The following is a 17,318-nucleotide window of genomic DNA, read 5'->3' as shown; positions in this document are numbered from 1 at the left end:
TGGGAAAACCCTTGACAAGTTCCTAAGATATGAAAAATGAATGAAAGCATCCGGAGGAGAGTTAGGCTTATATTTTTCACCTGCTTTGCAAAATGATAACCTAAAAAATCAACCAAAAAAACGTACCAAATTCTATACTTAGAATTAGTATTAGTATTAGAATTAGTGCAGGTTCGCATCCCACCAGGCTCAAGGTTGACTCAGCCTTCCATCCTTCCGAGTTAGGTAAAATGAGGACCCAGATTGTTGGGGGCAATTAAGCTGACTTTGTAATAATGCTGCTGGGTGTGTGTGTGTGTGAAAGCCCTAACAAGCAGACATATACATAGAATGAAGGCTACTGCTAAGCTTGTAAGCCGCCCTGAGTCTTCGGAGAAGGGCGGGATATAAATGGAATTAAAATAAATAAATAAATAAATACTGTCGTTGCAACTTTATAACGTTGAGTTTTATAACAGCCTTACAAATAATAGCAAATTATATCACTGTGATTGGATTATCGCCTTATCGGTGAGATGGGCAGCATATAAATTTAATTCACTGCTTTTCTTTGATTTAAAAGTCTTGATTACATACGCCCCAAAGTCATTATAACTCAGATTTTAAATATGGGATTAAACCTAAACCATATGGAATTGTACTGTCCTATCTTGGCTTCTCCAAAACCAACACTTGACTGATTTTTAAAAAATCCCAGCGTGAAACTAGGGGAACCAGCTTAGCTTAATGGCTTCAGAGACAGAATAGAACGATTTTTCCCCCCTGTCTTTTTTCTCCATGTGTTATATCTTCCATTCTTGCCCCCCCCCCCCCCAGGAGCAGAGAGCCCATCGCTCTGAACACCTGGATCAGTGTTTCGCTGGAGAGGAACACTCGGAAGGGCATCATGAGAATTAACAACGGAGAACGGATCCTGGGGGAATCGCCGGTAAATTAATGCCACTCTTGAAAACATTTGGGACCCCCTTGCGGGCGGTTTCTTAAATTCAGACCAGGATTGCAATCACACACACCCCTCTTTCTCTTTTAGCCTCCCGTAGTCTGAGACCCCAGAGGTCCCTTTATCATGATCTGACTGCATTTGCACACAATGCACTTAATCCAGTTGTTAAATTAATTCGCTTTTTTTTTTTTGATTCGCATGATTAAATCAGTTGGGAACGGGGATTGCAAGAAGCGCTAAGCCTCCTCAAATGAGCCCAGGTTCAAACTATAAACAGGCTTGGTGTAACGTGTGGACGAAGCTGTTAGGTTCTCCCTGACGAAGTGCAACCGCTGGAGTATCTTCAGTCACCCTGGAACAACCGATGGCCCCTCTTAGCGTGAGATTATGGTGAAGGGCTGATCTGTGGAGCTCTTTTCTACACAGATATCCTGCCTCGAAGTCTGGAGGTTCCAAAGCTATGACAGCCCATAAGAAATAAACCAGGGTCTGTGGTTGCGCTCGATTGCTTCCCAACCTAGTTAAGGGGGTGGCTGGTATCACGGGGGACACTGCCACCGTCGTAAGGGTGAGTCAGTTGCCAAGCATCTGAATTTTGTTCCTGCAACTCAGAGGGGGGATGCTGCAATGGTCGTAAGTGTGAAAGCTTTGAACGGTCGCTAAACGAGCCGTTGTGATTCGAGGGCTACCTGTAGCTTGGTTTTAATTGAAACGTGGGCCATTTGGTATCTAGGAAAGTGTTTAGTCCTTGCCTGGTGGTAGCTTTGGATATCCTTTCCTCTCTCCCCACCTCTTCTTAAGACCGTTGGAGATCCTTTGGGCGGGAATCCCTCCTCGCTTCTTCCAGAGGAGAAGCAAGACCTTAAAACAAGAGGGATCCGAGGATCTGTGTAGTTTATGCTCACTCCTCTCCAGAGATCAGTTTCTCCTTTACGTCTGTCTCGGCGACGGCCAAAAGAATTTTAACGAATCTTGCAACTCTCGTATGTGGTGCTGTTATATCACTGATCTTTTCTCTGTTTTGTCTTTTGATTTCCCCTTTGTGTTTCTTCCTCTTCCTCTTCCTCCTCCTCCTCCTCCTCCTCCTCCTCCTCCTCCTCCTCCTCCTCCAATTTCTTGCTGTCTGGATGTCAGAAATCTCGTAAGGTAAAGAGATAAGTATAATGACCCTCTCATCCTCATCTTCTTTCCATCACGAACAATATTTTTTTCTTTCTTTCTTTTTTGCTTCCCATCCCGACACCAATAATAGAAATAGGTTATCATTTCCCCCCACCTTTTCCCCCCCATTGTACAACCACCTCTTTTAGCATAGATGTTTCCATTTTATTTCTAGTTAAAAAGAGAGCCATCTGCATCCAGGATAATTAGTTTTCTGTGGCTCCCACTCCCCTTTCCATTCCCCGAAGTTCGAGCCATTTTCCATCGTTAACGCTTTCACACATTAGATAGTTCCCTTTTTAACCCGGTGAATTTGAAACGGCGGGCGGTGCCTTTGATACAGGGGCAAATAAGGGTTCGTTAAACCGTGGCTCGTGGTTGGGGAAGCTGAAACCGTCCCGTTTCTCCCTTACTGCAGTAGTTTCGCTGATTCTCAACATTAGATTTGATGAAGATATCTCTAGCGGGACCAGATTGAAACTCTTAATAAGCTGTGGGGTCTTGCGGCTGTAATGAGCTAACCCCCCTTTTTAAAAAACCAACTTTGATGGGCACCGGTTTTTTCTGTGGGTTAACGGAAGATTGAAAGGCACGAAGGAACCTGTGGGGCTAGTTTATTGCTAAACTGATTTGCTGAGGATACATCCCACCCCCTTCCCACAACATGGTCTAATCGACCATCAGTTAAATATAGCCATAAAGGGCCTGCCCTCCGTGAAAACTGTACTGCGGTGTAATAAATGTGTTAATCTTCAAGGCGATCCGGAGAAGTTTTCTTTTTCTTGTAGTGGGTATGACCCTTCCCTCCCGTCTTTGTGACCTCAGTGATTTTTTTTCCCCTCTCCTTTTATCCAGTTGCCCCACACCTCACTGAATTTAAAGGAACCCCTCTATGTTGGGGGAGCACCAGACTTCAGCAAACTGGCCCGGGCCGCCGCGGTGTCCGCTAGCTTTGACGGAGCCATCCAGAAGGTATGGAACGGTCTCTTCCTGGGTTGGTTGTGTCCAAAAGTAGAGCTTGTGGATTTGGGGTGGGTTTGTTTGAGAAGGGAGATTTTCATGGGGATTGATACCTTCGTAGTGCACAGGGGTGTCCCGTTTCCCCCCCCCCAAAAAAAAACTTGCATCAAATATAAGGCTAATGGGGGCTAATGCCTCCTTAAGTAACACCAGCTGCCTGCAATTAGTGCAGGTTCGCATCCCACCAGGCTCAAGGTTGACTCAGCCTTCCATCCTTCCGAGGTAGGTAAAATGAGGACTCAGATTGTTGGGGGCAATAAGCTGACTTTGTAATAATGCCGCTTGGGGTGTGTGTGAAAGCCCTAATAAGCAGGCATATACATAGAATGAAGGCTACTGCTAAGCTTGTAAGCCGCCCTGAGTCTTCGGAGAAGGGCGGGATATAAATGGGATTAAAATAAAAAATAAAATAAGGTCTCCAGCCTTGGGAGCGAGGGTTAGTGCCTTACAGCCCTTAGAACTCTTATCTTTCCTATAAAGAAAATACACAACTCCTTTTTTACTAGTGAATGCTTCAAAATGTTGGTCTCGGAAAGCGTTCCGATTAAACGCTTATCTTTGTTTTGAAGGGGATTGTACCCGAAAGGCAGGTTGCCTCCTGGGGTGGGACTTGAAGGCCATCTTGGTTGGCCTTCTGAGAACTTGTTTCCAGAAAGAAGTAGATTGAAAATGGAGGAGCTCTGGTTTTCCCTGGCTCCTGGAGAACTACAACTTTCAGGAGCTCTGCAAGAAATACGAGGTGGAGAGCGCAGGGCTTTGTGTTCTGCAGCCATGGGAAAGTTAAAATGGAGTTCCTGGATGGAAAGAGAATGCTTAGGAAAATTAACACCTGGCGAGGAACAAAGAAGCAACTGATTAGGTTTAGCCCTGAGAAGGATCCAGTGGGTTCCTTGCTGCAGGGAGGACTGGATCCCACGGGTAGGACAGTTTGCAGCTGGATGGTGGGAGGAAGTTTTTGATGGTGAGAAGCACTTGAGGAGGAGATCATTAGCTAGGAAGATGGTGGTCTGGTCCTCCAGAAGCTCATCAGATGTCGGTGGAAAGTTCTCTTCTTCGGGAGATCACCGGATTCAACCAGACATCTCCCTCCTACAATCCTTTAGGACTGCATGGGATAGCAGCTTCCATAATTACCACCCAGTAGGATCCTTAGCCATGCTAGCTGAGGATTATGGGAATTCCACCAGGAAGGCACTAATTTGAGTCAGGTTGGCTTCTTTGATCCCTGGGGTGGGACCTGGCAGTCTGTTAGCCTCTTGTTAAAAATTCTGTCATTAAGACCTTATTCCTTCCTTGCTCCTCTCCCAATGGCTCAGATTTCCATCAAAGGGACCCCCGTCCTGAAGGAGGAAAACGTCCGCAGCGCCGTTGAGATTTCTCCCTTCCGCTCTCATCCCTGCACTCAGAAACCCAGCCCTTGCCAGAACGGGGGTGCCTGCAAACCCCGCCTGGAGAGCTATGAATGCACCTGCCCCAGAGGCTTCTCCGGGACCCACTGCGAGAAAGGTGAGGCTGGGTTGGCAGGGAAAACCGCCGTGGGCCTCCGCAGGAGCTCTTGACTCACTCTTCCACCGCTGGTTTGACCCTTGAGGGTGCAGGACAGGTAGAACACCTTCCCCGACCTGCTTGGTGTCCCCCCCCAGGGGCTTCTTTCTACTGAATCCCACTTTGGCTCTAGGGAACCCCAAGAGCCGGGGCAGGGGGGCACAGTGGTTAGAATGCAGCATTGCAGGCTAACTCTGCCGACTGCCAGCAGTTCGATTCTCAGCGGCTCAAGGTTGACTCAGCCTTCCATGCTTCCGAGGTCAATAAAATGAGGACCCAGATTGTTGGGGGGGGGGGTTTCCCATAGGCCAACACTGTAAACTGCTTAGAGAGGGCTGTAAAAGCACCACGAAGCGGTATATAAGTCTTAAGTGCTATTTTATGTAACTATATATATACATATATATATAAGTATATAAACCTAAGTGTTTCTCAAGGCGGACTGGAAGTGAGGTTTGAAGGCAGGGTATATTCCAGCCTGAAAGGATCAAAATTCTGGGCTTTCTCCCCACCCACCCACCCCCCAATTCCCCCCCTTCCCAAAGCTGAGACACAAAACCTGCTGAGACTCTGCTGAGACGCAGGACCTCCTGGCTGGGGATTATGGGGCTCGCCATCTGGCACCAGTGGCCCGTTCTCAGGATTTGCTTCCTTCCCTCCAGTCCTCACCGAGAAGGCAGCCGGAGACTCAGAAGCTGTCGCCTTCGATGGCCGGACCTACATAGAATACCACAACGCTGTTACCAAGAGGTAATGACTGGTGTGTGTGTGTGTGTGTGTGTGTGTGTGTGTGTGAGAGAGAGAGAGAGAGAGAGAGAGAGAGAGAGAGAGAGAGAGAGAGAGAGAGAGAGAGAGAGAGGGAGAGAGGGAGAGAGGGAGAGAGATATTTGGGGAGACCGAACAGGTTAAAACAAAAGAGAGGAGCCTGACTTTTAAAATCTGGCCGTAGGGAGAGCTGGACCACAAGTCCCACCCAACTTGAAGGCGGGAGGACTTCCAACGCCCAGAATTCCCCCAGCCAGAAACACTGTCTTGGAGCCAAGAATCGGGGTCCTTCCGTTCACGAATTCAGTGTCCGAAATCTGGAGGGGGCTAATCCTTTCTCCCTCCACCCCTTCCAGTCTTTGCCACCTTCCCTGCGTCCTAAGCGAGGGACCCCAAAGCAGAAGATTCGTTCCAGCTCAAAACCTCAAGGGCAACAAAACTCAGCCTGTAGGATATCGGGGTGCGTACGTGTGCGTGTGTGTGTGTGTGTGTGTGTGTGTGTGGAGGGGATCTCCCCCAGTTTTCTTTATCTGCAACACCTCCTCAGAAGCTCCTGTGCAGAGTCGGCCGCTGTGTTCTTTCTCCGACGCCCGTTTTTTTTTAGCACATGCACTTGGCAGGTACACTGCTCCTGAAGAGGGATGCTCCATTCGGCTCATCCAACCTATTGTGTCTCCCCACTTGTGTGTGTGCGTGTGTGTGTGTGTGTGTGTGTTTCTGTACGTCTCGTTCTTGGCTGATTAATTGTTCTCCAATCCCACCCAGGATGTCTTAGAGGCTATCCTGGCCTTTGGAGACTCCGCTGAAAAGTTTCCCCTTCCAGAGTCCCTTTGGCAAACGAGACACACACGTTGCTGTTCTTTTTTTTCCCCTCCCCCCCCTCCTTCCTTTCCTTCTCTCTGTCCTCAACCACCTTTGTGCTTTTGTTTCGTTTGCAAGCCAACTGACCAATGAGATACCGGCGTAAGTAAAAAAAAAGTCTTCCTCGCTCGCACCTCCGGCTCCATCACTCTCTCACCACCCGCCATCCTTCCGCTCACCTGGGTTTAAACAGGAAGGGATCAAAACCAAAATAAAAAAAATAAATAAAGAAGCAAGTAGAAAAATATTCATTGGAAGCGGCTTGAGGGTTGACTCCGCTTGGTAAAGGGTGGTTGTTGTTGTTGTTGTTTAAATTGTTCTCCAGACTTCACACCTGAGCAAAACGGCTTTCAGAGCTCCGCTTGAGCAAAGGCTGAAAGCTCTCTTTAGGGGACTTCAGATCCAATTCAGGGAGAGAAAAGTCAACTTTTTTTTCCATATTTGTGGAATTGAAATGAATAAATGCCTCAATTTATTTCCAAGAGTCCATGTTCGGAGGTCATTTTCCTGAAGCTTTATATGGGGACAGAATATTAGGGCATCCTCTGTCCTCCAAATTTTGGAGTGTCTTTCTTCTTTCCCTTTCTCCTCCCTCCCTCCCCCTTCCTTCCTTCCTTCCTTCCTTCCTTCCTTCCTTCCTTTCTTTCTTTCTTTCTTTCTTTCTTTCTTTCTTTCTTTCTTTCTTCTTTCTTTCTTTCTTTCTTTCTTTCTTTTTCTTTCTTCTTTCTTTCTTTCTTTCTTTCTTTCTTTCTTTCCTTCCTTCCTTCCTTCCTTTCTTTCTTTCTTTCTTTCTTTCTTTCTCTCTTTCTTTCTCTCTTTCTCTCTTTCCATATATGCCCAACTCTTGAGTCTCAACGCATGAATTAGTTTCAGAGAGAAATCCCAATTTGCATAATTGAAATAACGATGTGAGATATGAATCAGAAAGAAGGCCGGGCTCTTTCGTTTGACTTTCCACTTGCTTCCCTTCTCTCCACACAACCCTAACCCACCCCCCCGCCCCAGCTCTCCCTTCGTTTAACCCTCATCCACTCTAACCCAAGATTGAAGCCATTTTATGAGTTGTTCACAATGCCTGATTTCCCGTTGCTTGTTCTGCTGGTTACGGTAATTCCTTGATAGTGTAAATAACATGGAGGTTCCTCCCTGCCGCTGGGCTAAAACGGTTCCAGGTTCCAGCCGCTTTCGATTCGGATCACCCCAGTTCAAGCTGGAAAAGGGTTATTTCAAGCCCAAATCAGCTGTTCTGCATTTCAGACACGTTTGTTGGGCAAAACGTTTGGCACACCCTGAAGAGAAACTGACCGGGTGCCCGCTGGAAGGATGGCTTGTCTCAGATCTGTATCTGGCAAAGGCCAGTGGGACGACCGGGGGTTTCATAGGGACTAGCCGCTTTTCCCACCTTTGATCGGTTCGCATTTTATCCCAGTGCTTAATGCATGCCTCCCCTTTCTTTCTGCTTCTAAGTCCCGATGCTTTGGATTATCATCTGGACCTCAGGTGAGTCTTGTCGAAGCAGGTGTGCTTGTATCTCGCATCCGGGTCTCGCTGTTCCCTTTTTTTTTTTTTTTCATTTTGACATTCGGCTTGGCTCCTCCGCATGGTTTCGCCTGTTTCTTACAGATTCACCTCCTTGAGCCATTTGCTCTTTCTCCTCGGGAGCAAAGGGGTTCACCTAGACCAGGGGTAGGCAACCTTGGCTCTTTTATGACTCCTGGACTTCAATTCCCAGAATTCCTGAGCCAGCGTAGCTCAGGAATTCAGCTCAGGAATTCTGGGAGTTGCAAGTCCATGAGTCATAAAAGAGCCAAGGTTGCCTACCCTTGACCTTAGACCGTAGGATCTCTGCTTCCTAAGAGTTGAGAGCAAGGTTAAGCCGTGTTTGACCAGCACAACCAAGCCCGGTTCATCCAGATCTTGGTTACTCTCATTTTTCAGGCTGGGACTCGAAGGCATAACAAGCTTTGAGAGGTCCGCAAGCTCCGCTTATTTGTACTTGCCGCTTTCTCTTCCTCTTGAGTAACATTGGAAGGGCAGTGATTTCAACTCCGTATTTTTTAAACCACCAATTTCCTGTTTTCATCTCAAAATAGTTTTTGCTCAGAGCGACCCGTTTCTCCCCTGGGCCCAGGAGGGGGAACGGCATCCTTATAGTCCCGTGTTGTGATGTCTCTCGTCTTGTGTGGGTGTGCGTATCCGTGTGTATATTGTGCTCTTGTGACAGTGGAACGCTTTAAACTGTGTAGCTGGGGAGGTGTTGATTTTCTCTTGCTTCCATCAAACCTCCCAAGAAGAAGAGAGATCTTGGCAGGGAATCCACCGGATCTAAGAGAATCTGATTCTGGGCTAGTTGGTCATCTCCTTTTGTGCTTCAGAAGCTACAGGGCCCTCAAGATCTAGAATTGCAGGAATATACAGTTCAGCCTTTCAAAAATAAAATAACAAGAAGGGTGGGCAACGTTAACTTCCTACCGTTTGAAAGGGAGTACTCAACTTATGACCAGAGTTAAGTCCAAAATTTCTGTCGCTAAGTGCCATGTGACCCGGGTTAAGTTCCAAGTCGTATTAGAACTTGGATTCACCCGTCCTGTGAAACTGCAGTTGGTTCAATCTGAACCTAACCCATAATCCCTTGGGATTGCCCTCCCTAAACCAGGGGTGTCAAACTGCCGGCCTGCAGGCCAGATGCGTCACACCAAAACTGCGCCCACCCCATTGCCGGCAAGGGGGGGGGGGAAAGTCGCGATACGTTGTGAGTTTGACACCCCTGTCCTAAACCACCAACCACAAAAAAAGTAGGGTTGTTGTTTAGGGCCAGAGATAAGCAGGCTGGCGACTTAGCCGTTGGGAGACACCAAGAGGTCATCTGGTCTGGATGGAGTTGGGGCCCTTTGGGTGAGCTCCAAAGGGGTGGGTGGGGAATCCTCTCTCCGCTTCCTGGATTTGACTTCTCCTTTCCACCCCAATGCAGCGAAAAGGCCCTGCAGTCCAACTACTTTGAGCTCAGCGTCAAAACCGAAGCCACCCAGGGTCTCATCTTGTGGAGTGGGAAGGGTCTGGATCGGTCGGATTACATCGCTTTGGCCATCGTGGACGGCCGGGTCCAAATGACCTACGACCTGGGCTCTAAACCCGTGATCCTGCGGTCTACCGTCCCGGTCAACACGAACCAGTGGATTCAGATCAAAGCGTCCAGGTGAGGGGGAATCACAGTTTCATCCGTCCCTTTGGCCAAGTTTGATCGGCGCTAGAAAAAAGGATCGTAGCTTAAAAGTCCCTTGACCAGGCCTGACTATCAGGCCAAAGGAAGTACAAAGAGCTGGGGGTGTGTGTGTCTTCCTTAGATGGCTGCAGCGAAAAGTAGGAATAACTTTGAGGAATGGCAGGCAGGCCCGCAGCGAAAAACCACCGTCAGCGAAAAGAAATTTGAGTCCAAGACACAAATACAATTGGAAAAAGTGTCTCAGGCTTGACTTTCCCTTAGATCTCCCAGAGATAAAGCGCAGGGGGGGGGAATATATTAAGATTTGCAAGAGTGTCTTACTGCAACCCAATGTTTCTCAATCTCCGCAACTTCGACTGGACTTGGATTCCCAGAATTCCCCAGCCAGCTGCCAAGTTGCCCCGGATGAGAAACACCAGATGGAGTGGTGTCCTTTGGGAAGCTCTTGTTAAGCAGAGATTTGAGCCCAGAACTCCTGTCCGTCTCCAGCTCGACCCTTTAATTGTGTTTGTACTACAGCTGGTTTTTGTCAACGGGGTTAGGCTTGTTTGAGACACCCACGAAATGAGGCACACACGAACTGTAGCCTTATTTATCCGCCCCGGAGAAACCGGTGCTGTCGAAACCAAACTGCTCAAAGACCATCCAGGAAATGGATTTTTCTTTTCTCCCCCCCCCTTTAAAAAAAGTCCCCATCTGTGATGTTCCCCGGGCTTCCACAACCCGGAGTGAAAGCAGAGATCTGTGGAAAAAAAAAAGCAGCTGTAATGGAGCTGTTGCACCACCACCAACAAAGGCATTTAAGCTCTCTTGCCTGGACACGTCTTTTGGGCTCACCCTTCACATCCCCTTGGATCTCAGAGGCATCAACCGGTCGCCTCTGGCCTTGCTGCGGCCACTCCGGACCCCCTTGATATAAATAAAAACCACGCAAGGTCAGGGGGCCAATGGAAGAAGGAGCTGTAGGCCCAACAAAAGGGACTTTCTCCCCCCCCCCCCCTTGTGACCTCTTTTAGGATCACAGCAAGTCTAGGCAAGTATCTGCCAGATGAGTCAGCCGAGAGCTGACACTGATGACCCGACTTCTAGAATGACACTTGGCGATCAAATCGCATTTCATACAAAACAAAACAAAAAATCCCCGCAGACGTTTAGCCAGCAAGGGGAAAAAAAAGGGGAGGAAGGATTTTTCTGGACTCAAAGACGGACAAAACTGGGAAGGAAAAGTTTTCTCAAGCTCTTTTCCAGTCCCCGGAGTCTCCCGTTAAATAGAGAGCAGCCGAAGGAAGCAACACAGTAACTCATTGCAAACGCCACTGCTTTGCCCCGTTTGGGGCTTTCCCCACCCCCACCCCCCCATCTTAGTGAAAGAAATAACATCTCACACCCCCAATGGAAAGTCAGGACAAACCTCCACCCTGAGGTGCTGCCTTTCCGCAAGCAGGCTAATTCGGTCGAGGGAGGGCATTCAAGCCTAAAGCACGCATCCTCCTTTAAAGCCAGCGTTGACCCACGCAGGCACAGCCCAAGGCTGCAGGCAGAGAGGATATCAGATTGGGAAACCTCACCGATTGTATGTGTGTGTGTGTGTGTGTGTTGTGTGTTGGTGAGTGTTCAAGAAGGGTGGCGGACTTAATCCCAGTGAAGCTGTCTTGAAAATCAGTGCTCTAAGGGAATAATAATAATCTTAGCTGTTGCTGCGGAGCGGTCATATTTGGCCCGTTGGACTTCCAGAAGAAAGAATAGATCAGGGGGTCTTCAAAGTTGGCCCTTGGATGACTTGTGGACTTCAGCTCCCAGAATTTGCATGCCTGGCTGAGGAATTCTGGGAGTTGCAAAGTCCACAAGTCATCCAAGGGCCAACTTTGAAGACCCCTGGAATAGAGAGTAATAGTGGGAATGACGATTGTGCACAGTTGCCAACATTCCTAGGCCTGGGGAACAACTGGAGAGCCTCAACCTGGAGAAGGTTGGTCTTGTAGGAACGTCTGATGAGGCCTTCCGACGCACTGCCTTGTGTTTCCCCTCTTCCGGCAGAGTCCATCGCGATGGGTCCCTCCAAGTCGGCAACGAGTCTCCCGTCACGGGTTCCTCTCCTCTCGGAGCCACCCAGCTGGACACCGATGGGGCCCTTTGGCTGGGTGAGTCCGTGAGTGTGACCACGGTGTGATCACCCCGTGTCTTCTAAAGAACTCGGCCGTCTTAACCGGCAGACGTTCTCCAGGACGTGGGTTGGGTTCACCCGGCGTGAGGGAGCGTCTCTCGGCTTTGAAATCTCGCGAGAGAAGTCTCCGGGTCATCGCCGGAAGAACTTGGGAGATCCAGACCCCGGTGGGCTAGCACGGAGTTGGGGCCTTCCGTCTTTACCCTTCCTCTCTGTCCTCTTTCCACAGGCGGGCTGGAGAAGCTCGGCGTGGCCCACAAGCTTCCCAAATCCTTCCTCACCGGCTTTGTGGGCTGCATACGCGAGGTGGTGGTGGACCGCCAGGAACTCCATCTGGTGGAGGACGCTTTGAACAACCCCACCATATCACACTGCGCGGCCAAATGAAGGAGAAAAAAAACACACCCCCAGCTCTTCTCTCTTTCTCTTCCCTCCGCCTGGCTATTGCTGTAATTATTTTCTATTTTTGTAAAACTTCTTGCTTTTTTATATTTTGGGGGCGGGGGGGAGGAGGGACAGGAAGAGGGGGGATAGCAGTGAGACGAGGAGGAGGAGGAGGAGGAAGAAGACGAGGAGGATCACGAGAGGATTTCGTCGGAGAAGAACATTCTTTGGGTTTACTGTTTGGTTGCCACATTATCTCGCCCGTCGGACTCACCAGGAGCCAAGCCTCCGTTTTTGATTTTATTTTTGAAAAAACCCGGCAAAGCTTCAGAATGTGACCAAGGAACAAACTTGCCCTTTTTTGCTTCCGGGGGAGGGGGGGTTGTCACTCTCCACTGTAAATGTCACTCATACTTGAAGTCATTCTTTTTATTATTATTATTATTATTATTATTTTTAATCAGATTTATTATTTGTTTTGGCTGACACCAACAACTCTAAGGGGAAAACTGAAGACCACGGATAAAAAGTTGTCCAAGCCATCTCTGAACCAAGGAACAGCCACCACGCGATGAACTGAAGGGGGGCGGATTTTTCACACACACACACACACACACACACACGCACGCACCCCAAGTAAGCCAACAGGGACTCACTGCAGAAGTCTAAAGAGAAATCGGACTCGCGTTTTTACCCCACAGCGCCAGCTGCCCCTTCAGTCTTAACTAGGCTCCATATGATCTTCACGTACTGCCCATTAGAATGACAAAACTGCCTGGCTCGTGTGTCTGCGTGTAGGTGCGTCTGTGTGTAGGGGTGTGTGTGCGTGTGTGTCCACGCACAAAACGTCTATCCTTTGTCCTCTTTTGACAGAAGCCACAGGAGATGTAGCTCTTGGTAGCAGTGGTGAGAAACGGCTTTGCTGGAGAGATGCAGGATAGAAAAGATGGTCAGAGAGGTAGGCAAAGCAAAGGAATTGGGGAGAGTTAACACCCGGGTTGTGGGTGGCCTGGTGATCCAACGGCATTCCCTAAACCCTCAAGGAAGCGAGCTGACATTTCTGACCCAGAATCTTAAACCTCCAAGGAGACGAGCTGACATTTCTGATCCAGAATTCACCATTCGCAACAAAAGATAAGTAGTGCTTGGCTCAGGAGACTTTTTAATCTGTAGCCCAGACAGCAGCTCTTCGATAACTGCCAAAGGTCGTGCCAAGCTGAGCTGATCACCTATACCTATACCTGCCAAAATAATTTTGGGAGACATTTCGGAGCAGTAACCACAGTTAAGTTCAGGCAAGATGGCCAGTTGTCTCGGGTGCCGCCACCGCCCGGTTGACTGGCCTTTACGGAAGAAAAACAGTTTGGAGGTTTAACCGTACCTTCCCCATCCTTTGGGAGGTGTCAGTCAAGCCTAAAACTGCGTTCCCAGTTTTAACACACGTGTAACACGCACATCATGCCCATCCCGATTTGTTTTCTCGTGATTCATCTATGACTCTTCGGGGAGGGGGGGGAAAAATACATACCTTATCTATCTTATCTATAAATATATACATATATATTTCTATGGTGTGATACGTACAGCCAAGAACTGAGTGACTTGGTCCTGCTCATTCCCACGTTCCAAATCCTCTCGGGTTTTGGGGAGGTCCTTGCGCTGGAAATTTGGACGGCCAAGCTGTGTGTTTCACAGGGGGCAAACAACCCCCTCCCCCCGCCACGGTTTTCCTACAACGTCCTGAATTTGATTGCGGGGAAACCGCCAACTCCAGATCGGGCTGGCTGGAAGGGTGGATTTGGCGTGTAAATGTCCGTTGTGTGTTTTATTCCTGTAACCCTTGTTCCTTTTTGCACCCTCGCTTGCCTACGAGACCTCTTTTTCGCACCTTATTTTTAACCCAGTCGAAACCACCTACCGACAAGCTTGTGGCTCGGGTGATTTACTGGGACCAGGCAGGGATTCTTCGGTGTGCGGTTTGAATTTATTCCCTCCGCGGCCACTTGGCCTTCTCTGAAACCCACCCCCCCCCCCACAAAACGGTTCCCAGGAACGATTGCAGCCATCGTAAAGGCGCCAGAAATAGAAACACTTCAGATTGCTGTACAGACGTGTTTCTCAAACTTTGCCCAATGTAGAACTAAGGAGACTTCTCCTGACACCGAGAACGATTGGATCAGTGGGACGGCTTGCCTTCGGAAGCTGTGGGTGCCCGAGCACCGGAGGCTTTGGATAGCCAGCTCTCCAGAATAGTACAGGGAATCCTGCATGAGCCAGTGGGCTGGACTAGGAGGCCTCTGAAGGTCCCTTTCAACACTCATTCCGTAAAACGGATGGATTTCAGGGCCCAGAATTCCCCAGCCAAGCTTTTTTAGTTTAGTTTAGTTTAGTTTTATTTAATTTATATACCGCCCTTCTCCCTAGGGACTCAGGGCGGTTCACAGGGCATATAAATAACAATACAATACAATACAAAAATTAAAACAAAGATTAAATCAGATTAAATCTTCGAAAACGGCTGGGAAAAAAATCCATGTTTCCCCCACTGATCCTCCAACAGCAGGTTGCCCGCTGTCTTTTCCACCTGAGGCCGCGCAGTTTAGTCCGAAGTCCAGGCTGACTTGGCGGCAAAGCTGAGTGTCAGGGTCCCAGTTGGTTTCCCCCTCCCTCTCCTGGAGACCTGGATACAGAACAGCCTCAGCATCTGGAATTTTAAGACTGGATTTGGGGCGCGATGCACTGGGAGGAGAATGGCATCAGGGCACAAAAACACAGCGGTTGTCTATTTCTAAAATGTGGCCTTATTTTGTATTCCGGACTCCATGCTATCCCGCTTCCTGAGGCCTGGCAACGCTAGGAAAGAGCCACATCCCCAAATGTGAAGGAACTGGGCCAGTTACCCCTCAGCCAACTCTTAACTCCCCCCGGGACTGAGCTCTGATGATCAGGGACCCCCTTTTACCGGTTCGGTCTCATTAACGTCGACGTTTCTGTGGTGCTAGGGGATAAACACAAGAAAACGGGGCAGCCGTGTGTTTCAAACAAAAATAAACATTCCCCCCCAAAAAAAAATTGGGGGGGGGGGGAAAAAGCGCATCTTCATGTTTCTTTCAAAGCGAGACAAGCACCCAAGCCAACTTCCAGATGTTATTTTTTTGGGGGGGAGGCCTTTTCGGCTTCAACACCTGCAGGAAATTTCCAGGAAAAGAAACTTCTAGAGTGATTCTTAAATGCAGTGCAGAATCTCTGCCCTGCAGGGCCTTTTGCAACTCTGCTAAACAAAGCAATTTGGGTATTTGGGAAGAGTCTTGTTTGATCTCGAAGGGAAAGAGCTCCGGACTTTTTAAATCGATCCCATTTTTATTTGCACATGGGGGTTAATTGTGGCTTTGCCCCAATTTGGTTCTTCAAGGGAGGAAAACAACTTGGCTTTAATTGTTCCTCCTGTTATTTCCATCTCCTTCGCTCGAGGGGAGGGGGGGAGAAATAGGATTCAGAGATAATAATTGCATTTTGTCAGTGAAAACTCTGGGAAATGCTTCAAGGGACTTGGGTGGAATTGGATAGTGCCCAAAGCACCGGGATCAACGGCAACCTTTTGGGTGCGACACAATTGCCTGACTCGGTTGGAGACAAGTTTGTGGGTCCTGTTGACTTGCCGCGCTGGCGGCTGTGGTGGAATTAATGGGAATGTGGGAATGATAGACAAACATCCAAGGATGTTCACCCACCTCCTTGGGAGGGCTCCAATCCAAGAAGTGGCCAAGGCAGACAGTGTGTTCCCTTGCTGTGTTCAACGCGAGTGCTAAAATAGGGTTTCTCAAATTGTTTGGTCTCGTTTTGCAACCTTCGTGTGTCCCTTTCCCAGGCCAGGAGATTTTTGGCATCAGCTTTGCAAACGTAATAGAGAGGATGTAAATTAAATCATTAGTTGAAGAAAAAAAACAAAAGCAATCCACGGTTTGGTGGAAACAATGTCGAAGGCCCCAGATTTGGTTTTGGTCATTTCTACATGGGGTCGGAGAACCTCCCTCCCTGGAGAATGTAGAGAGAGATCAACTTGTTATAAAGCAGCTTCTTCTGTCCCCGCAGCTAGCAAGCTAGCTCCTGAAGCTCTCTTCCAGGAGTGCTAGCTTTCTGCTTGCAGGGACGGCTCCCACTTTCACCTTTGCCTCTGCACCAAGCCCCAGTTTATCACCCTCCTTAAGTGGTCGCTTCTTGTGAATTTTGCTTCTTGCTAGCTTTCGATTCTCACGCCTCAACGGAGCCTCCAACTTCGCAGATGGCTCGTTCTGAAGTTTCCTACTTTGCTAAACCTGGGTGTAGCCAGGGGATTAATCCAAGATCAAATCCCACTGGTGGCGTGTTTGTGGGAGGGGAAAAAAATCCGTTTCCCCTTAACAAAGGGTGCCTTGTACTACCAGCTTGTAACACCCAGCCCTCTTTTGTGATCAGTGACGCAAAGCGGAGTGGGGAGAGGCGGGCAGCAGCTGGCCACCCCACTGGCATCAGATGAAAACATCTGGCTCATGCCAGGGCTAAATGTAAGGAGAACAGGCAGCAGCGGGGAGAAACGGCCCGTCTCTTTTTTTTTTTTTTTTTTTTTTTTGCTCGGCTTGGTAGGAAAATGCAAGTTTTGCACGGTCTCTGCCTTTCCTTTCCCCTTGGACCGTCTTAGACCTTTGTATCCAAAGCTGCTTGGAGAAGTTGGGGCAAATTGGTAGCATCCGAATTTGCGGATCTAGAAAAGCTCAGCAGGAAAGGAAGATGCGACGGGGAGGGAGAAGGAAAACAAAATTCTGGCATTAACGTCTTCGCGGTAAAATGAAGCAGCAGCCCGGGATGGAAAAAGGAGCTCTCCGGCCAATAAAAGTTGGGTCTTATTAAGGGAGAGGTTAACTTTTGAAGGGTACATCTCTGCATGAGTCACAATCCTGGGCTTTCTTTTCCAAGAAGCCTTGGATTGGGCCGATGGATTGTTTGCATCCGCCTTAAGTGCATTAGGATCGCTTAGCTAGGACCGGGGTTTAGAGGAAAGCTGCCGTTGTCTCTCTGCATGGGTTTCTCTGCCCATTAGGTGCCAAACGCGAGTGGTTTAGTTCCCCCCTCACACACACACAAAAGTAATAATAATAATAATAAGTTGGAAGGGACCTTGGAGGTCACCTAGTCCAACCCCCTGCTCAGGCAGGAAACAAATGGCTGGCCAGTCTCTTCTTAAAAACTTCCAGTGTTGGAGCATTCACCGCTTC

General features: G+C 48.6%; 1 protein-coding gene across 1 annotated transcript in view; it reads left to right on the top strand.

Annotated features, from left to right (window-relative positions):
- Positions 1 to 12,417, top strand: part of AGRN (agrin) — a 128,294-nt gene extending 115,877 nt beyond the window's left edge. Inside the window, 7 exon segments of the mRNA XM_083375644.1 lie at positions 817 to 928; positions 2,960 to 3,076; positions 4,441 to 4,630; positions 5,332 to 5,419; positions 9,267 to 9,491; positions 11,556 to 11,659; positions 11,912 to 12,417. Of these exon segments, the coding sequence (XP_083231770.1) occupies positions 817 to 928; positions 2,960 to 3,076; positions 4,441 to 4,630; positions 5,332 to 5,419; positions 9,267 to 9,491; positions 11,556 to 11,659; positions 11,912 to 12,069 (994 nt within the window). The 3' untranslated portion in view covers positions 12,070 to 12,417.
- Positions 12,418 to 17,318: the final 4,901 nt, after the last annotated feature.

Source organism: Vipera ursinii (assembly GCF_947247035.1).
Source record: "Vipera ursinii genome assembly, chromosome: 17".
NCBI lineage: Eukaryota > Metazoa > Chordata > Lepidosauria > Squamata > Viperidae > Vipera > Vipera ursinii.
Note: the sequence above shows the minus strand (reverse complement) of the source record. Positions and strands in the feature narration are given on the sequence as shown.